This window comes from Gopherus evgoodei, chromosome 23 (genome assembly GCF_007399415.2).
Source record: "Gopherus evgoodei ecotype Sinaloan lineage chromosome 23, rGopEvg1_v1.p, whole genome shotgun sequence".
Classification (NCBI taxonomy): Eukaryota; Metazoa; Chordata; order Testudines; family Testudinidae; genus Gopherus; species Gopherus evgoodei.
In genome coordinates, this window is record NC_044344.1 from 12,165,122 (window position 1) to 12,185,829 (window position 20,708).

At 43.9% G+C, this 20,708-nt stretch overlaps 1 protein-coding gene across 4 annotated transcripts in view; it reads right to left on the reverse strand.

Annotated features, from left to right (window-relative positions):
- GOSR2 (golgi SNAP receptor complex member 2) overlaps positions 1–12,898 on the reverse strand; it is a 29,711-nt gene extending 16,813 nt beyond the window's left edge. For 2 of the 4 annotated variants that reach the window (XM_030541338.1, XM_030541335.1), the window contains exons 1-3: positions 12,092–12,199; positions 5,310–5,374; positions 1,720–1,828 (exon numbers count right to left, since the gene is read on the reverse strand). In XM_030541338.1, coding sequence (XP_030397198.1) covers positions 1,720–1,828; positions 5,310–5,374; positions 12,092–12,120 — 203 coding nt within the window. In that variant the 5' untranslated portion in view covers positions 12,121–12,199. Of the gene's footprint in view, positions 1–1,719; positions 1,829–5,309; positions 5,375–11,623; positions 11,643–12,091; positions 12,200–12,879 lie in introns of those variants that run through there. The other 2 variants (XM_030541337.1, XM_030541336.1) reach the window with 2 other exon arrangements.
- Between the last annotated feature and the right edge of the window lie 7,810 nt (positions 12,899–20,708).

Below are 20,708 nucleotides of genomic sequence, written 5' to 3' on the forward strand. Positions count from 1 at the left end.
CAGCGCACTATGAGTAAGTATGTGGATTTTATAACACTTAAGAGTCAACCTTTAAACAGAAAGGAGTTCTCAACCTTAACTATAGCAGAGCAGACACTCCACTATAATGCAAAAGGAAGCAACCAGGAAACCTTTCTTGGTCTTCAATTTGTGAATGGATATTAAAAATTCACTATGATCAGGGTTAAAAACAGTATTTTGTACTTATCCAGAACATTATAGAACAAATTAATGAAGTCTCAACACCCAAGAATTATAATACCTGCGGTGCCTCAGTTGTTCAGCAAAACAGAGAAGTGATTTAGACATGGTCAGTGGCAAAATCAGAAGTAGACTCCTGACTGCCTCAGGCATGCTCCCTGACTAGACTGCCTCCAGACTAGCAGTTAAAACCTAATTTCAGATAGATTTTTGAAGGCAGGAATTGAACAGTCTTTCTTGTTTACTTCTTGGCCCATGATTCCAGATGCATCATTTCACCATTAGTGAAATGGAACAGGGTTCTGAAAATGCCTTTTATTAAAGCCCTCTGCCTAAGGTCAGGATTTTCAAAGTTCCCTACAGGTTGAAGAGCAGCACTGGAGTGAAGTGTGAGGCAAGGTTTATAGAACAAATTTTCTGACTAGAATCAGACATGAGATATGCTTCTCATTACCACTGTATGAGCAGAAAATTGAGAACAAGAGCTACTCTTTCAAATTAAAAACTTGAGAGACTACAAATCACAGCAAAACCACCTAATCAACATCATATATAAGAAAAAACCACCCAACACATTCAGCCAGCAAATCGGACTGAAAATCAACCATGTACCATCACCAGTACAGACAGAGGATCACGTTCTCACCCAGGGAGGAGGGATAGCTTGAGTGGGGAGGGATAACTCAGTGGTTTGAGCATTGGCCTGCTAAACCCAGGGTTGTGAGTTCAATCTTTGAGGAGGCCATTTGGGGATTGGTCCTGCTTTGAGCAGAGGGTTGGACTAGATGATCTCTTGAGGTCCCTTCCAACCCTAATAATCTATGATTCCATGTAGAAACAAACATTCACATAGGCAGCAGCAGCAGCCAGGATGGTGGAACAAACTAGGACATCAGACACAGAATCAATAAAGCCAGGAACATCTTTAGGGGCTTAAATGCAGCCTGGAAATGATCAAAATACAACACCAAAACCAAACTTAAGATTTATCAGAACTGCTTACTTTCAACATTACTTTATAGTGCGGAATATTGGAGAATGACGAAATATGACATGTCCAAACTGTCTTCATTCCATACAACCTGCCTCAGAAAAATCCTCCGTATCTTCTGGCTCAGAACAATCTCAAACCACGACCATTCACACAGTGCAGCCAAGTAGATCTGAGCACCATCGGTACCAGAAGGCACTGGAGATGGATTGGCCGTGTACTTTGGATGGAAACTGATTCTACCACCAGAACAGGAACCAGATGGATACCTGAAGGCAAGTGAAAATGAGGCCACCTAAAACAATGTGGTGAAGAGCTGTAGAAGCTGAGCTGAAAAACCTGGGGCACAGCTGGTGAACTATTGAAAGGCTTGCCAGAAACAGACAGGAGTGGGCGAGCTTCATTGCTGCCCTAAACGCCAGAGGCATAATGGGCACTATAAGATAGAGATAAGGAGGCTCAATAATGCAAAGTTGAGATCCTCTACTGAAAGATGCTAGGGAAGGCAAAGGAAAGCCCACACTTACAGTTTGGCATTCTGCCGTTTGTTGGCAGGTTCTTTGCTGGACAGGATCTCCAGGCGTTCCAGGTTGCTGAATATCCTGTCTATTCTTGCCTGAATCTCATTTTCTACCACTGTAAGAAAAAAAGAGAAACAAGTTGTTGGAAGAGACTAAATATACAATGCACTGTCTCTTAAGGAACTGGAGACACATTAGTCCAGATTTTGAAAGATATTTAGGTGCCTAACTCCCTAACCCTAACTCACTGAAAACAATCAGAGTTCAACATCTAGATAACTTTAAAAATCTGGTCCATTGTATACTACAGCCTCAAAACAGCCAAAATTAAACAGCATGCTAAGGCAAAGAAAATGAGCCTGCATGTTTGGCTCAGTGAACCCTGTGTCAATTGTTCAATAAAATGTGCACTTCTGTGGCACTTCCCCCCCAAGGATCTTAAAGACTCAGACCACTCCTGCAAGATAGATTAGTTAACCTAATATCAAATTTTACAAAAGCAGGAAAGGGAGACCTGCCAAAGAGTACACAGAGAGAGTGGAGAATAAGACCCAGATCTTTCAGCATCCAGACCTGCTCTTCAGCCAAAAGACCAGCACTGCCCTTACGAATTCCTCAGGTTCACAAGAATGTGTGCTGTATGCCTCACTGGATTTATGGAGCAGTGTATTTACTGTTTTACAAATACAAAAATCCTGGCCCCACAATCTAATTTAATTATATAATTGCTGGTGTAATGATGATACAACTATCATTTAAAAAAAATAGCAACAAACCCTGGATTTTCCCCTCCTCCACAAACTTAGAACAGATTAAATTCTGAAAAGCAAACAGGGACCTGAATTTGCGTAACTTCTCCTGAGAACAAGTTCTCAAGTACAAGCTTGTATGTTTGTGCGCGCTCACCTGCAGAGGCAAAAATCGACTCTATATATTTATTTTTGGAATCTGTAACACCAGTGTAATAGTCAGGAAATTCACCTCCATCATCAAGATGTAAGGGAAGAGGCTTTTGGCAGCTAAGTTTACAACTTATAATGCCAGAAGAGACATATGTGATCATCTAGCCTGACCTCTTGTATAACACAGGACATAGGAATTCCTTGAATTAATTCCTAAATTGAGACTACTAGGAAGAAGGCTTAGGTCCAGGGCTTCTGTGGTAGATCTCTCTGAAATGCTTCCAATTCACATGTGGGTTCAGCTAGGCAAAGGGAATTACAGATCTCAATGCACGATTGAGACGATGATGTAGAGAAAAGGGGTTTCAATTTCCTAGGCTGAGGATGCTTCTGGGGAAAGGAGACGACTATACATTTAGGAATGGGGCCCCTCCTTTAATCAAAATGGAAGCAGACAGTGGCACACAAAATAAAGACCCTGTTGACTGAGGTTTAAACTAGCGGCCAGAGGAAAGCTGACAGGGGCCAAGGAGCACACATGTCAGACAGACATCCGTCTAGGATAGGGTTAATTGTGAATCTAATAAAGGGTCGGACACAAAAAACAAAACTGACCTAGAGCAGGGGCAGCAAAAGAACACAAACTTCTGAAACCCACTGATGTCACAGATTAATAAAAAGAGGCACTTGGGCAACAAGAACTATAAATGTTCCTTATAGAAATGAGAGCCGCTTAAAACCAAAGGCAGGCAATGCCTCACAGCAGATAAGGACTCTGACGTTATGGAAGCCTTGTGGAACTACAAAAATCAATGGGATACTATGAAACCCGGGAGAGCTACAAGTCTTCTGAGGATGCTCAGGGCCATGCAGAGCTTCCTGTTCCTTCCATAGCCCATGGAGGCAGGGAATGAATTAATAGATTTACTGATTCCAAGGCCAGAAGGGACCATCATGACCATCCAACCCTCCCCTCTCCCCTTTTCAGGCAATAGAATTTTTCCAGTAAAATGGATTGCAACATATTTTTGAAAGATATCTGATCTCATTTTAAGGACTTCAGAAGTGATGGTGAGTTCACCACCTCCACTGGTAAGCTGTTCTCATGTTTAACCTTCCTCACAGCTAGGAAACTGCATCTTAGTTCAAGGCTGAATTTGTCTAACTTTCAACTTCCAGCCATTGTTTCTTGTTCTGCCTTTGCCTGCAAGGCTGAACACCCCTCCCGCAATTACCGCCAAGTCATTGCTTTTGTCCATGTGTCAGTGCCTAAACATAACGAGCAAGTCGTCTCTCAACCTCCTTTTTGATAAACTGAGTAAGTTGAGTTCCTTAAACCTCACATTGTAAGGCTCATTTTCCAGCATCTGGATCACTTTTGTGGGGCTGCTCTGAACTCTCTAACATTTCCACATCCTTCTTGCAACGTGGACACCAGACCTGGACAGAGTATTCCAGTAGCGGTTTTACTAAAGCTGTGTAGAGGGGCAGAATCACTTTCCTATTTCTACTTGATATTCCTCTTTTGAATACATCCAAGGATCATCTCAGCACTTTTTGCCATAGCACTGCACTGAGAGCTCCTGCTGAGGTGACTGTCTAATGACCCCCAAGCCCTTCTCTGAGTCTGCTTCTCCCAACTTGTAAGTATAACCTACATTCTTTGTTCCCAGGTATACAGCCTCGGGTTTGACTATGTTCAAATGCACTGTGATAGATTGTGACCATTTAAGCTGGTGATTCAGATCACTCTGTGCTCTTTACTCTGTGTCATATACAACCTTTACCAATTGAGGAAGGTAAGACAGTACTGAGAAACTAAGTTATTTCTTTGCATCAATCTTACCAGCACACATTAGGGAGATACACCTGGATCTTTTCTGGTAATAAAGATGAAGTACTATGAGAGACTGAGATGTAATAACAAGAGGGCTGGAAAAATCTGGTAATTTAAAAAGCAATAAATTACCAGGCCCAGAAGGTACATCCAAGTGTTTTAAAGGAGTCCTAGTATGATGTGGTTGAGCTGCTACCAAAAATAGGTACTCATATAGTAGAGGATTGGAGGGTAGCAAACATTGTACCTATATTTTAAAAAGACAGTAGAGATGATTTCAGTATGGATGATCTCCTGAGGGAATTCTGTGCCACTGCACATGCACAGAATTCACTTCTCCCGCAGATGTTTTTCTCTCCACAGAAAATACATTGTCAGAGACATTGCAGTTACACTTTCTGACCACCAGAGAGTGCTGTGGTGCCAGAACAGAGGGCAGCCAGCTCACCAGCCACAGCAAACAGCTACCTGTTCCTCACTGCGCCCTGCCGGCGGGAGGCCAGACAGAGTGGGGCACACAGGGTTGCTGGGGGAGGGTCACACAGACTGGAGTTCAGAAGGGCTACTGGGAGGGACAGACTAGGGCAGAGGCCACACAGGGACTGTGTCTTTTTCTGACCCACCCTTCGGAAAGCCTTGGCTTTATTTAAATCCAACATTAAAATGAACTGGGTAATTAGATTTGAGTTTTGTGATGTGAACCGTTGTTTCATTCCCAGAAGGCAAAGACTGAACTCCTTTCATAAAGAACAGCTAATGGAATCCTAAACATCTGAGTTTAAATGCTAATAGGAAAACGACCCAAGACCATTAGATCACACCAACAGTTGAGTTGCCGGATTTAGTTGTTAACTTACAGTGTACTGACTGCTTGTCGGAGGTCTCCAGATGCCCCATGTAAGACTGAACCTCATGGACTTGCCTTATCAGAGGAAGAGAGGGAAGAAATGGGAATTAGAGTCAATCAACAGCTATTGAATCAGGAAAGATTTTTTTTTTCAGTACAAACAAGTGGCAGACTTGAAATACTAAACATATAGCGTAATGTAACATTCAGAACTAGTAACCATTCAGAAAGGGAACCATGTTTCCATATTCTAATGCAAACACCATACAGCATTTCCTAAGAATGTGAGGGCACAAAGAAGACCTTAAGTGTCAAGAAGCCAAAGTTCCCTCTCAATATGTACCTGCCATTGCAGTATTTAAGGTGTAAAGACCAGAGTAAAAATTCAATTGAATTGACAAAGGTTTTTCTGAATGTTTTCTCAAAGTTAATAGAGCAGGGATCAGCAACCTTTGGCATGCGGCCTGGGCCGGTTTGTTTATCTGCCGCGTCTGCAGGTTCAGCTGATCGCAGCTCCCACTGGACGTGGTTCGCTGTCCCAGGCCAATGGGGCCTGCAGGAAGCAGTGGCCAGCATACTCCTTGGCCCACGCTGCTCCCTGCAGCCCCCATTGGCCTGCGACGGCGAACCACGGTCAGTGGGAGCTACAATCGGCCAAACCTGCAGACGTGGCAGGTAAACAAATTGGCCCGGCCCGGCCTGCCAGGGGGCTTACCCTGGCGGGCCAAAGGTTGCCGATCCCTGTAACAGAGTAACACGAGACCCCATTCAGATTCCACTCACTTTATATATTCCATAAAGTGAGCCAATACAGTTACCTTGTATGTGTCAAGAACCACATCCAAAACAAACAATGTGAGTGGTATGGTGGGAACCACTAATTCTGCCAGCAGCAAGACCAGTTTTGGAAAGACTCAGACTATTAGGCCAGAGGGTCACAAAGGGCAAAAACAGGACAAGCTGTCCTGTCCTCTAGCTGTCAAAGGAGAGAACTGCTGCTCTGCCCTTCAGCACTGCTGTGAAAACCATACATAATGGAGCCCACATTGTACCCACCAAGAGGAAAACAAATTTTCAAGTCAAGATTGGATGTTTTCTGGCCTGTGTTATACAGGAGGTGAGACTAGATGATCATAATGGTCCCCTCCAGCCTTGGAATCTATGAATCTAAGAAAGTGTCCTATTGTGACCATCTGACCTCCTGTATAACACAGGCCAGAGAACTGCCTCAAAATAGTTCCTAGAGGAGAGGTTTTAGAAAAACATCCAGTCTTGATTTATATTTGTTACTATCAACATTCCCGATCTTCCATTTATTATGTATTCTTTTCATTGCTTCCTTCCCTTCCTCTCTAAACCAGGTCTTTTTTTAACAAATAAGACCTTCTTCCTTGGTTGTGGACTGTGGCTTTATGGACACTGGAAAGTGTTCTTAAACAATCGTAGAATTGAATCGGTAGATCTAGTCCTCGTTCAGCTGTTGATTTAATGGGAACACTCTGGATCTAGGGGAAGAAGAGATTATCTGGAATACTGAGTTCCATGGGCTGGAGGTTAACGGTTAGGCTGGGTTAACTGGTAAAACTAATGCTTACCAGTTAATCGTTTACTATTTTACATCCCTAAATTCCAATGTCACTCACAGTAGCTGTGTCCAAAGTCCTAGCTTGCTTATGGAACCAGCTAGGAGCATCACGGATCAGCTATTTCAGGCATATGGAAGAATATATAATATGATGCCAAAGGTCAATGCGTCTTTTAGTAGCTTAGCCTCCAGGGATAGACAGATTAGACATTTATTAGCAGTAAAATTAAGTATGGAGATTACACCACTGCATAGGTGCAACTGCTACTGGAATACCGTGTACAGTTCTGGTATCCACAGTTCAGCTAGAGAGGGTTCAGAAAAGAGCCACGAGAACGATTAAAGGATTAGAAAGCAGGCCTTATAGTGATTCAGTCCCTCCCACCTATTTAGCTTAAAAACCAGAAGGTTAAGGGATGACTTGATCACAATGTATAAGCACCAACATGTGGAACAAAACTTTTGTCACAGGCTCTTCAATCTAACAAAGAAAGGTATAACACAATCCAATGGCTTGAAGTTGAAGCTAGCCAAATTCTGGAAATAAGGCGTAATTAACAATGAGAGTAATTAACTATTGAAATAATTCACCTATAATTGTGATGGATTCTCCATCACTGGCTATTTTAAAATACTGGGGGTAGGAGGGGAGGGAGAAAATCGATCTAAGTTACGCAACTTCTGCTACGTGAATAATGTAGCTGAAGTCAACGTACTTAGATCGACTTACAATAGTGTCTTCACCGTTGTGAGTTGACTACTGCCACTCCCCTGTCGACTCTGCTTGCTCTTCTCACAGCACTGGAGTACAGAAATTGACGGGAGAGTGCTCGGGGGTCGATTTATCATGTCTAGATTAGAGGCACTAAATCGATCCCCACTGTCGATCCAGTGGATAGTGTAGACATACCCTAAATGATCCCTCTGTCACCTTCTGGCCTCAGAATATATGAAAATTTTGCCTAAGGGATATTGGACATAGTAACTGGTCTAAGGCAGTTAAGACTCCACACAACATCAGAGCTTCTTCAAGTCCCTCCTTAAAACACCTTGTTCTAAAGGGCCCAATAACTGTTTTTATTAGTTAAATAAAACTACCTTAAATGTGCTGAATATATAAAAATGTAAGTTTATCATAACATGTTTTGAATTTAAAACCAATGATTAAACAAAGAAAGTATTATCAGTAGTTAGTGACCTGAACTGATTACTTCTGACTACCACGTGCTTCAAGATTTTAGAAGCAGACCTCATTCTCTCACGCCTCATTTTTATTAATACATTGGAAAAGAAAAACTAGTTTTCCTGCTTTTTTCATTTTCCAAATGTTTTCTCAATTTTGAATAAACTAGTAATTGAAATGAACTGAGGAAAGTGAAATGAAGAATCCTCTCTCTGCATCTGCAGAAGAGGCAACTGGATGACAAAAGCCTCTTTAGCACAAACTCTGCAGTTCAGTTGTTTCACTTTCTTTAAAACTTCATCAGCAAACATATTACTTCTTATATGATTTTATTTTAATAGATTATAGTAAATTTAGGCCTTAACATAAATTGTCATAAATTTATTCAAATTTAATTTGAAATTTTGCAAAATTTGCAGACAATTCAAAATTACTCAAGACGTTAAGTCCAAAGCTGACTGCAAAGAGTTACAAAGGGATTTCATAAAACTGGGTGACTGAGCAACAAAATGACAGGTGAAATTCAGCGCTGATAAATGTGCATTACTATTAACGCACATTGGAAAACAAAATCCTAACTATACATACAAAATGATATGTCTAAATTAGCTGATTACACTCAGGGTCGGCTCCAGGCACCACCAGCTCAGCAAACAGATGCTTGAGGCAGCCAAAGGGAAGGGACGGCAAGTTGGGCTCTTCGATGGCGGGTCCCTCTCGGAGGGAAGGACCTGCCGCCGAATTGCCATCGAAGAAGAAAGTGTCGCAGAGGAGCTGCTGCCAATTGCGACTTTTTTTTTTCCCCTCAGCCACTTGGGGCAGCAAAAACCCTGGAGCCGGCCCTGATTACACTCAGGAAAGAGATCTTGGAGTCATTGTAGATAGTTTCCTGAAAGCATCTGCTCAATGTGCAGCGGCAGTCAAAAAAGCTAAGAAAATATTATGAGCCATTAGGAGAGGGAATATAGCATAATGACACTATAAATCCATGATATGCCCACATCTGGAATACTACATGCAGTTCTGGTCACGCCATCTAAAAACAGATAAAATTTGAATAGGAAAAAGTACAAAGAAGGGCAACAAAATTGATTAGGGATATAGAACAGATTCCATATGAGGACAGATTAAAAAGACTGGGATTGTTCAGTTTAGAAAAGAGACAACTAAGAGAGGATATGACAAAGGTCTATAAAATCATAAGTGGTGTGAACAAAGTTGAACAAGGAAGTGTTATTTACCCTTTCACATAACACAAGAACCAGGGGTCATCCAATGAAATTAATAGCCAACAGGTTTAAAACAAATATACCTCTATCCCGATGTAACGCGACTCAATATAAACATGAATTCGAATATAAAGCGGTAAAGCAGTGCTCCCGGGGGGCGGGGCCGCGCACTCTGTAGAACTGATAAATGAAATTGTTTTCAATTTTTCATTTATTAATGTAACTTCTGTTCACCATTCACTACACTTGCCTATACTGTAACTTCTGTTCCATACTGTAATTCAAACCCCATTTTAAAACACTCACTCCATTTTGTAAAAGTTTCCTCAAACCTTCATTTCTGCAAACCCTGCTGTAATCTTATTAGTTTAGTTTAGATGTGTGAATGAGGTATGTATGAATGATGGAATCAACCTCCAGCCCCAGCCTGTCCTGATGACATAAAGTTCAAATACCAATGGCTGAAGACCTAGACAACAGCCCTAAACAAAGTAAGAAGCATCCACCCTAAAAAGAAAAGGACAACAGAACAACAGAAGGAAGATCAAAGCCAGGTTCAAGGCTGAAAGTCACGCCTGCAATTGATGGGTGATCAATCTAAACCCAGAGGCAGCGTGACACAGCAAGACCTATAGACTTTGAATCCAAACTAAAAGCCTATAAAAAAGAAGGGTGAGATGAGAGACTCTGGGTAACATTCTGCTGCCAACATGGAAGAACATCGGTGCCTGCCCAACAGAGATCCAGCTCAGCCTTGTGCCCAGCTTTCCTGGCCAGTTAGCTGCCACAAGCTACGAACCCAAGCTGCAAAATTACGCCATGAACTTAAGCTATCTTCAGGACTGGTAACTATGCAGCAGGTGCAGAACACCTGATGAATGTGGGTGTGTGTGTGTGTGAATGTGTGTGTGTATAGGTATTATAATGTGAATGTGTGTGTGTGTGTATATATAGGTAATAGGTATAATGTGTGTGTATAAGAATTAAGATATTAGTTATTAGTCATAAATTATCATAATAAATGTGGCATCTTTATCTTGTCCCCTTTAATAAGATCCTGCTGGTTTTTACTGGTCTAATATAATTGGTATAACAACTCCAGCGAATCAAAGCAAGTTCAATATGATGCGGTTTCACCTATAACGCGATAAGGTTTTTTGGCTCCGAGGACAGCATTACATCGCGGGAAAGGTGTATAAGGAAGTACTCTTCACACAATGCACAGTCAACCCGGGGAACTTGCTGCCAGGGGATGATGTGAAGGCTAAAAGTATAACTGTGTCAAAAAAAAAGAATTAGATACGTTCATGGAGGATAAAAGTCCACCAATGGCTATTAGCCAAGATGGCCAGGGATGCAAACAATGTTCTGTATATCCCTAAACCTGACTGCCAAAAGTTGGGACTGGACAATGGGATGGATCTTTTGATAAATACCCTATTCTATTAATTCCCTCTGAAGTATCTAGCAGTAGCCACTGTAAGAAGATACTGGTCTAGATGGACAGCTGGTCTAAGCCAGTAAGGCCAGTCTTAAATTATTTTATAAAACAAACAAACCTGTATTTAAATAAAAACACAATTTTTGATTAATCAGAATAACCAATTTTTATCCACATTCCTCATCCAAAATACTTCCGAACATCCACCTGTTTTTTGTAAACTGCTTTGGTAATAACTCCACTCTGTTTTGTGTTGTAGCCACTAGTGCTTTTCAACAGTAAAATCTTGAGAGAGATGCTCATATACTCTACACATTATGGTATCATCCAGAGGTCCAAGTTGGGAAGGGGGTTCCTTTGTGCTAGATGCCGTACAGATTATAAATAGACACTGTTCCTTCCTTAAAAGAGCTTACAATGTGGTGCTACATAAATATCAGCAAGTCCTGTGTATTTCAAGGACATGGATACTGGTTGATAAGGGCAAGAGGGTACCCAAGATTAAAACCAATCTTTCTTAGCTACCCTTGCTCCCATTTCCAAAAGAAATATAGTAATGGAACAAGAAAGCCATACATTTTACAAAGAGAAAGACAATATTACTGTAAAACTACTATTTACATTTTGACACTATGATTACATTATTATTGCAACAAATGTATTGATACTAAAAACACTAATGCAAAACCATGGAGAGCAAATTAGCTCACATCTGCCCACTGCCAGGTTTCTTGCATCTTCCTCTGAAGCATCTGGTGCTGGTCTCCCTTGGGAGACAGATACCAGAATACATAGACTTCAGGTAATCCCTGTGTTGTCCTCTTCCCCCTAAACTTTTATTAATTATGCCAATTCCAAGACAAACTATTCGTTTGTTGGCACTTACTCACAGGACACCATTTTTCAGTGTTCCAGAGTCATTGTGCTGATACCACTTATGCCATAAACACCAACCCCTACAGCACGTCAGCTGAAAAGCTGCACCCTGGACGTGCGGTGGAGTCACTCCAATACCGAGCCTGACATCCTTTTAACGCTTCCTGCGCGAGTTCATTCGCCCCCTGCTGCAAACCAGGAGACAGAAATTCGGAGGAACCGTAAAAAAAATTGAGGTTCCGGACACCAGAGAGACCAGGGCACTTTCCAGAGCCCTAATATTGCTGGGCACCCCCCCCCACACACCGGTCTGGGCAATTGTACTTCGCCCGCTGCCAGCCCCAGCCTCGGGAGCTCCCATCGGACGGGGCTGAGCCGCGCCAGGCTCCGCGCCAGAGGTGGCTGCCCAGACGGGACTGGGGCTCCGGCCCCGGGCTCCCCCTCAACCGCCGCGGAACCGGCCCGGCCCCGCCCTCACTTGTTGGTCTGGTGGTAAAGCGCCTCCATCCCGCTCTCACAGCCCGGCCCGGCCCGGCCCGGCTCCCTCCCGGCGCCGCGCGACACGTCAGCGCCCGCCGCTTCCGGCTTCCGCGCGCGCCAGGCCCGGCCCGCTTCCGGCGCGAGAGGCTGCCCGCGCTGCTGCCTGACGGCGGGAGGCTGCGCGCGCGCTGCGGCCAGCCCGGCGGGGGCCTTCGGGGCCCGGCCGCGCGGGGAGCGTCCTGCGCCACTGGGGGGCGCCGCGGGGCTGCGGCCTGGGCCCGGGCCGGTCTCAGTTGACGGGCCCCGCAGAGCTGCTGAGGGACCCCGGGCCCGGGCCTTGGCCTCCCCTCTGTGGCACACACACAACCCTGCGGCCCTTTCCCGGCCCGGCCCCGCCTCCCCCGCAGGGCAGGGCAGGTGCAGGCACTGGGGGAGCCGTGGGCACAGGGACTGGCCCGGGTGGGGAGATGCGACACCCCCCCGCCCCCCCAAGTTGCAGCAGGGGAGTGATCCGGTCCCTGTAGATACAAGCTCTGGGCCACCCGCCCCATCGCACCCAGACACAGATACACCTGAGAAGAGCTGCGGCCCGTTTGGGCCCCCACTACAGAACTGATGTGGGCAAATCGGAGCGAGTCCAGCGGAGGGCAACAACAATGATTGGGGGGCATTTTTCTAAATCCTCCTTCTTCCTTTCTTAAAGACGGGCACTACATTAGCCTCTTTCCAGTCATCATTTTTCTAAGTAGTCCTGAACCACTTCTTTCTCTGCACAGGGCTGCTCACCTCCTCCCCATGCTGTGCCGCCCAGTTCAGCAGTCTGGGAGCTGACCTTGCCTGTGAAGACAGAGGCAAAAAAAGCATCGAGTACGTCAGCTTTTTCCACATCCTCTGTCACTAGTTTGCCTCCCTCATGCAGGCTATGTCCAGACTACCCGCTGTATCGGCGGGTTAAAATCGATTGCGTCGATTAGACGCGATATATCGATCCCCGAGCGCGCTTATATCGATTCCGGAACTCCATCAACCCCAACGGAGTTCCAGAATCGACAGGGAGAGCCGCGAACATCGATCCCGCGCGGTGTGGACGGGTGAGTAATCCGATCTTAGATATTCGACTTCAGCTACGTTATTCACGTAGCTGAAGTTGCGTATCTAAGATCAATTTCCCCCCGTAGTGTGGACCAGCCCTCAGTAAGGGGCCCACGCTTTCCTTGACTTTCTTCTTGTTGCTAACATTCCTGAAGAAACCCTTCTTGTTACTCTTAACATCTCTTGCTAGCTGTAACTCCAAGTGTGATTTGGCCTTCCTGATTTCACTCCTGCATGCCTGAGCAATATTTTTATACTCCTCCCTGGTCATTTGTCCAATCTTGAGGAATTGGCACCCAGTATCACTCTCCAGCACAGATTATAAGGTTGTAGCTAAAGCCATCTTGCTGCAGCTGAAGTCTCTTGAGGCAGATATGTTCCACCCCAACCAGATGTACACTCTCCTGGGCTTGACTATTTTTGCCGACCTTTATCCTATCTGGGACCTTCTCTGGGATGTAGAGTTGGTCTGTCTCTTGCCTTCCTGTGTCTTGATTAGGAAAAAGCATTACGATGGGTACCCCTTGGTCCGTATCTGGTCACCGGTAGCAATCCTCTTCCTCACCCCCAGACCTTCCTGCCAAAGGAAGAGCACTGGGCAATTACTGGAGTGCAAACAATAAGATTTATTAAAAATAACTTAATCGTTAACACAGAAATTGACATAAAGCCAGGACTCCAACACTATAAGTGGGTTAACAAGATAAACAGGTAAAACTGTATATCACCATTTCACAGGGATATCAGGAGGGGAACAGGAACGCCACAACAGGATTGGGACCGCACCTGGAAAAGGAAGAGAGGAGGACAACAACCAGTAACACCATGGACTGGACAGTTAGGATCAGGACCACACTTGAAACCGATGAGTTGATCTTCTTTCTTGATGTTATTTTGCAGACACTGGGCTGCCTCCGGGAGGAACAACACGCTTCAGAGGGTGTGCTGGGCTTTTATGTTCTCCTGTTACTAGGCAGGCTAGGACCTTACTCGATCTGTCAGCTTTGGTCAGAGAATGTGTCAGGGCTGCCCTCTGACCTGATGTCAGGCCGCTGCCCTTTAATACCCACCCTGTTCACTTTGAATTTTCCATCCAACCCAGCTTACTGAGGGCTAGGCACTCTGCCGCAGAACTGCATCACAAAAGAAGCTGTACACATTTGTGCTCCACATTATTCATTTCCTCATCCTCGTGTCCTACCCCGATATTAAATGGCGGGACCTTTTACCACTCATTGAGGGCAAGGAGCCCCAGTGGGCCTCCTTTGTTCCATGGCCCACTGGGGGACATAAATTGGCAGCTTCTTCACAGAGCCATGAGCAGAGGTAGGTTCCTGATATAGTTTACAGAATTCCCCTGACACTTGTTCCTTCTTTGTCAAGAGGAAGATCCTGGTGCATATTTATCAGCAGTTTACCTGGTTGCTGCCCCTTTTCTTCCTCCTCCAGAACCTCTTGTTAAGATTCTGGCTGTGCTTTTCCCTGCATTTTTTTATTTTCAAAGGGGAATAAGGACAACCCAAGGAATTGTGGACTGTCAGGTTAACTTGGTTTCCCAGAAAGACAATGGAGCAAATAACCAAATAATTAATTTGTAAGCACTTAGCAGATAATAATGTGATAAGTAACAGTCAACATGGATTTGTCAAGAACAAATCATGTTAATCCAACCTAATATCCTTCTTTGACAGTGTAACAAGCTTTGTGGGTGGGGGGAAGCAGTAGATGTGCTATTTATCAACTCTAGTAAGGGTTTTGACATTCTCACATGACCTCATAAGCAAACTAGAGAAATATAGCCTAGGCAAACCTATTATAAGATGGGTTCTGTATTCAGAGAGTAGTTATCAATGTTTCACAGTCAAGCTAGAAGGGCACATCGAATGGGTTCCTGCAGGGATCTGTCTTGGGTCCAGTTTTATTCAACATCTTCATAAAATGTTTGGATAATGACATAGAGAGTACACTTGTAAAGTTTGCAGCCAATACCAAGATGGGAGGGATTGCAAGCACTTTGGAGGACAGGAATAGAATTCAAAATAATCTTGACAAACTGGAGAAATAAATATGATGAAATTCAATAAGGACAAATGCAAAGTACTATGCTTAGGAAGGAACAATCAGCTGCACAAATATAAAATGGGAAGTGACTGCTATGAAAGAGTATTGCAGTAAAGGATCAGGGGGTTATAGTGGATCACAAACTAAATATGAGTCAACGATGTAATACGTTTCCAATAAAAGCAAATATAATTCTGGGGTGTATTAGCAGGAGTGCTGGAAGCAAGACGTGAGAAGTAATTCTTCAGCTCTACTCAGTACTGAAAAGGCTTCAGCTGGAGTATTGCATCAAGTTCTGGGCACCACACTTCAGGAAAGATATGGATAAATTGGAGAAAGTCCAGAGGAGAGCAACAGAAATGATTAAAGGTCTAGAAAACATGACATATGAAGAAAGACTGAAAAAATTGGGTTTGTTTTGTCTGGAGAAGAAGACTCTTATGTCCCACCTCAGTCTTCTCAAGTACATAAAAGATTGTTATAAACAGAGGGTGAGAAATTGTTCTCTTTAACCAATAAGGAGAGGACAAGAAGTAATGGGCTTGAATTGCAGCAAGGGAGATTTAGGTTAGACATTAGGAAAAACTTCCTGACTATAAGGGTGTTGCAGGGCAAGTGCGTCCTGTCCTTTCTTGGGATGGAAGTAATGATGGCTCCGCAGTTGAGTCTATACAACCGTCACTTGTCTCGGGATAGCTTGGCCTAGGAGTAAAAGTCGATATGGTTGCCCTCTCTCAGGGCTGTTTCGCCTAGCAGTCAGAGCCTGTAGGGCTGCCCTGTTCAGCAGGGCTGTGTGGCCTAGCAGTAGTATGTGGCCTAGCAGCAGTGGCAACCTTCTCAAATGTTATTAGAAAGGCCTCTGGGTCATCAGCAGGTTCCATCTTAGTCAGATTGGGAACCCTCTGAGGCCGCTCACGGCTCCACTGACATTAGGGTCCGCTAGGGAGCGGGCTGCAGTAGTGTTGCCATTGGTTGCGTCAGGCACTCTTGGTGGACCTGGTGCACGGCCAACATATCCCTGCTGTTGCTGAACCACCAACTGCTGTAGTAACTGCAGCTGCTGCTGCTGCTGGGCCACCTGTTGTTGCTGGCTCTCCAGCAGCCATTTTAGGCCCTTCTCAGCTTCCATCTTCCTAGGTTACAAAGAAACTGTCAAAAAAAAACCCAAAAACCCACAGCACAAAAGAAAAGAGGGCTGTCACAGCCCATCCCCCGCAGTGGACCTCTCAGCAGGCACTGGACATTGCCCGTGTTCTCCACCAAGTTGTTGCGGGGCAAGTGCACCCTGTCCCTTCTTGGGACGAGGTGGGGATAATGAAACACACTGGCCACAAGGCACAATAACTAGTCCCCATGAGCTACTTCCTACCATGTTCCTGATGCCGTGTCCCCGGGGTCTCTGGGCTCCTTGGTCAGTGCAGCTCCAAAGCTCCTTGGGCATCCTCTTGAGTCTCAGTGTCCCTGGCTTCTGCCATCTGGGGCTTCCGTGGTTCCCGGGCTGGAGCTTGCTGCGCGTGTGTGTGTGTGCATCCTCCCTCTTCGGTGGTCAGCTCTGAATGAGCTGAGCTGCTCCCTTTTGTATCTAGTCTCCAGCCCGAGCATGCCCAGCTCCTCAGCCCAGAGAGTAGAGTTATCCCTCACGGTACCAAGGGCAAGTGCGCCCTGTCACAAAGGGTAGTTAAGCACTGGAAAATTTTTCTGGGGAGGTTTTTAAAGAACAGATTAGACAAACACCTGTCAGTGATGGTTTAGATAATACTTAGTTCTGCTGTCGTGTGGGGGACTGGAATAAATGACCTATCAAGGTCCCTTCCAGTCCTACATTTCTATGATTCTGTGATTAATGGTCCAGCCACCTCTTCATCCTACTCTTTTCAAACTCTTGAATGCAAGTTATCTGGACCTGCTGATTTAAAAATGTCTAACTTTCCTAGCTTCTGTTTAACATTCTAGCAGAGTCCTTGGTGGGAGAACTTGATCAAACCCAGTTATCTAGACTGGGTGGTTGCAACATAGACCCCATTTCCTTACTCTTTGCAAGGGAGGCTCTTCCATTTATGGGTCTGCTTAAGTCTCTGCAGGTGGGGAATGAAATGAAAGTCACAAATCCTAATGCATCAGGGATACCACCTGTCACAAACATCCTCCAGAGATACTAGGGGAATGGAAACTATGAACATTACCATATGATGAGACTGTATCATTTCTCCCACAAATATAGAACAATATTTATTAAATCCTTCTGCCTTTTCTAAATTATTATTGATAATTCTACCATTTCCATTTAGCAATGTACAAATACCATGTCAGGATTATTTGTGTTACTTGTATAGTTAAAAAATTCTTCTTAACTGTCTTTAACTCTGCTGGCTATAGATTTCTCTTTGTGTCCCTTGGCTCCCCTTATCAATTTTCCACATTTCCTAACTTCTGATTTATATTCATTGCTATAAACTTCCCCTTTCTTCCATTTATTGTATATATCTTTTTATTTTTTTATAGCTGCCTTCATTTCACCTCTAAACCAGGTCAGTTTTTTAACCAGCATGGCCCTCTTCCTTAGCTGTGGCTTTGTGGCTTTGGGGGCATCTAGTAAGATGTTCTTAAGTTATTCTCACTTATTCACATTTTTTTCTGGTTAAATTCTTCCTCCCAGCTGATTTGGCTCATAATTGGTTTTAGCTTTATGAATTGGCCCTATTAAAGCACCAAGTATATATATTACAGGTCTGGACTTAGTTTTGCTTGCACGTTATACATTTGATCAAGTCACGATCACTTGTACCTAAGCTACGATTTTTAGTTCTGTGATCATTTTCTCTTTATCTGTTATTCTAATAAAGAATTCCCACATGTTGGCTTTAGTGCGTTTTGAGTTAGGCATTTGTTATCTGTAATATTTGATAATTCTAAGAATGTTTTAATATTGGCAGTATGACGCCTCCACTATATGTCACTTAAATTGAAGTTCCCCGTGCTCATGCAGCATTTTTTCCTACACATAGGTAGGTGCATAAGGAGCCCGTTGTCCCGTTCCCTAGTGTGATTTGGTTGTCTGTAGTAGACCCCAACTAATACCCCATCTTGTGCTTTATCTGTTAGAATCTAAATCTATAAGCATTCAAGAGCATATTCTTCCAAGTAATCAGTGACTTGGAAACCGGTAATGCCATTTTTGACAGAGAGTGAACCTTGCCCTCCCCTTTTGCCCATTCTGTCATTCCTAAATAGATTATAATGATCAATGTTTAAGATTCCAGTTGTGCGAATCATCCCACCAAGTAATATCAACTAGGTCGAATTTATGCTCATACATGAGCAATTCCAAATCATCTCGTATGTTACCCAGTCTCCTAGCATTGGTATATAGTCAATTAAATAATTTCTTCTCATCAAGTCCTTTGCGTCCTTGCTTAATTTTGTTCTCAACATCTTAATCTTGTGCTCAGTGCTCATATCTTCCCTCTTTTTACCCTCCCATTTTGCAATTAGTTTAATTCTCTCCTGTCCATTTTAGCCACCCTTCTACTGAGGCGGACTCCATGCAAACTATACAGCACCCTCTCCCCATAGAAGGTGGACAAACCACAAAATCAAAACCCTCCTCTGTACACTACTTAACCAACTGTTCACTTCCAGAATTGTCTGCCTATGTTTTCCTTTGCTCATGGTCCAGGAAGGATCTCAGAGAAGATTTTGTTGACTTTCTTTTTTTTTCAGTATGTTTCCAAGTTCCATGAAGTCATCTAATTTCAGTAGGGTATCTCACAATGCAGTGTCATTAGGGCTGATAACCATCATCAATGGATTCTTGCCCGTCGACTTCAGAAGCTTGTGCAATCATGGAGTGATGTCTCATGTTTTAGCTCCAGCACATCATACCGTTGTCTGTCTGGCCCTTGTAGAATATTCTTTCAATTCTTCTGAGTATTGAGTCTCCAACAAGGATTGTCTGTTTTCCTAGGATGGTTGGAGAATTTTTTGCAAGGAAGCTTGATTTTCTTAGAGGTTGGGAAAAAATGCCATCCATGTGTATTTCCCATACATCTCTCTGTTCCTTTGGACCTGCTGGATACCGACAGGTATTTTCTAAAGTTTCCACATTGAGGACCTGGTATTGATTGGAAACTTCTAGCTGTGTAGAATTCCTTCCAGTCTTCTTCTCTTTGCTGCCCAGAGCCTGCCCATCATCATCTGTCTCCAGTCATGCAGAATGGCATCGTGACCTCTTGCCTCTGGTGCTTACAAACCACCAGACCTCCTCTCTGATTTCCACTCTCTCTGATTCCCTGGTGGCCAGTTCCATTCTTACTCAAACCTGGGGTACTGTTGTTTCCTGAACCTGTCTGTCTAGGACTTCCTAAAGTTTCTTTGTTTCTCATCAGTGTCTCTACTTGCCACTTGAATCCAAGAATCTTCTCCTTAAGCACAGCCACCAATTTGCACTTCATGCATATGACATCCTGTCTTCAGGCAGGAAAGAGAACATGGTTCATCCATTGGAGCTCACCACGACTGTCCACCTTGATATCACACACAGTGCTGAGCCTGGAAGGAAAGCCTCTTGTGTTCTCTATCTCAAGTCCCTCCAAAACTTGCCTGTTGGCTGCCTCTGCTCGCAGCTTTTGAATTTGCCTAGCAAGTGACTTTTTATACCAATTCTTCCCCATGTCATGCAGCTCAGTTCTGCCCCTCACCACCAGGGAGCGATTAACCACTCAGAAACTCAAACAGCTGGGCTGATCAGAACTCCAAGAGTTAGAACCTCGTGGTCTTTAGCAAGGCATCCTGCTTACTCAGCCTGAACACAGGGTACAAAGAGTCAACCAATCTGCACCACATCCTGCTACCTCCATGCACAGTCTGCAGCTACTGCCTCTGAAACTCCCCTTAGCAGCTCTTAAATTTGCTTAGCAAATGACTTTTTATACCAAATACTAATGAATGGATACCCAGCGCTTCTCCCTCCTCTGCGTTATACTGAAAACAGCCTTTTGTTTCTATTCATAGATGGGGAGAACCTGTCTGTTGTAAAGTTCCTTTTTTACCTTCAAATGGGTTTGACTGTTTGCATTTGCCTCTGATGGTTTTCCACGGAAAGTCTTGGTATTGAGCAAGGCAAAATCAGGCAGGGTGACAACTCCCTCTGTCACCACTGAGACATATTATCCCCTGGTGACTAACAGCATATTTTTAATATAATTACATTATTTTTTAAATATTACCCATACATACATCTCACAATGCTCTGAATCATGAAAAGTTACGAGCTTTCTGTAGATGCCTTACATTGTTATTCTTTATGGATAAATATCCTGTAAGACGTGTTTGGTATGGTGAGTTTGTCAGTCTGAGGTGAGAGTTATTTGAAAAGAACAGGGGACCCTTTGCCAAGGAGCCTCTATGTCACACAGTGAAGTTAAGGTTTAAAGAGTTAGTGGTTTGATTAGTTTATGGGATTT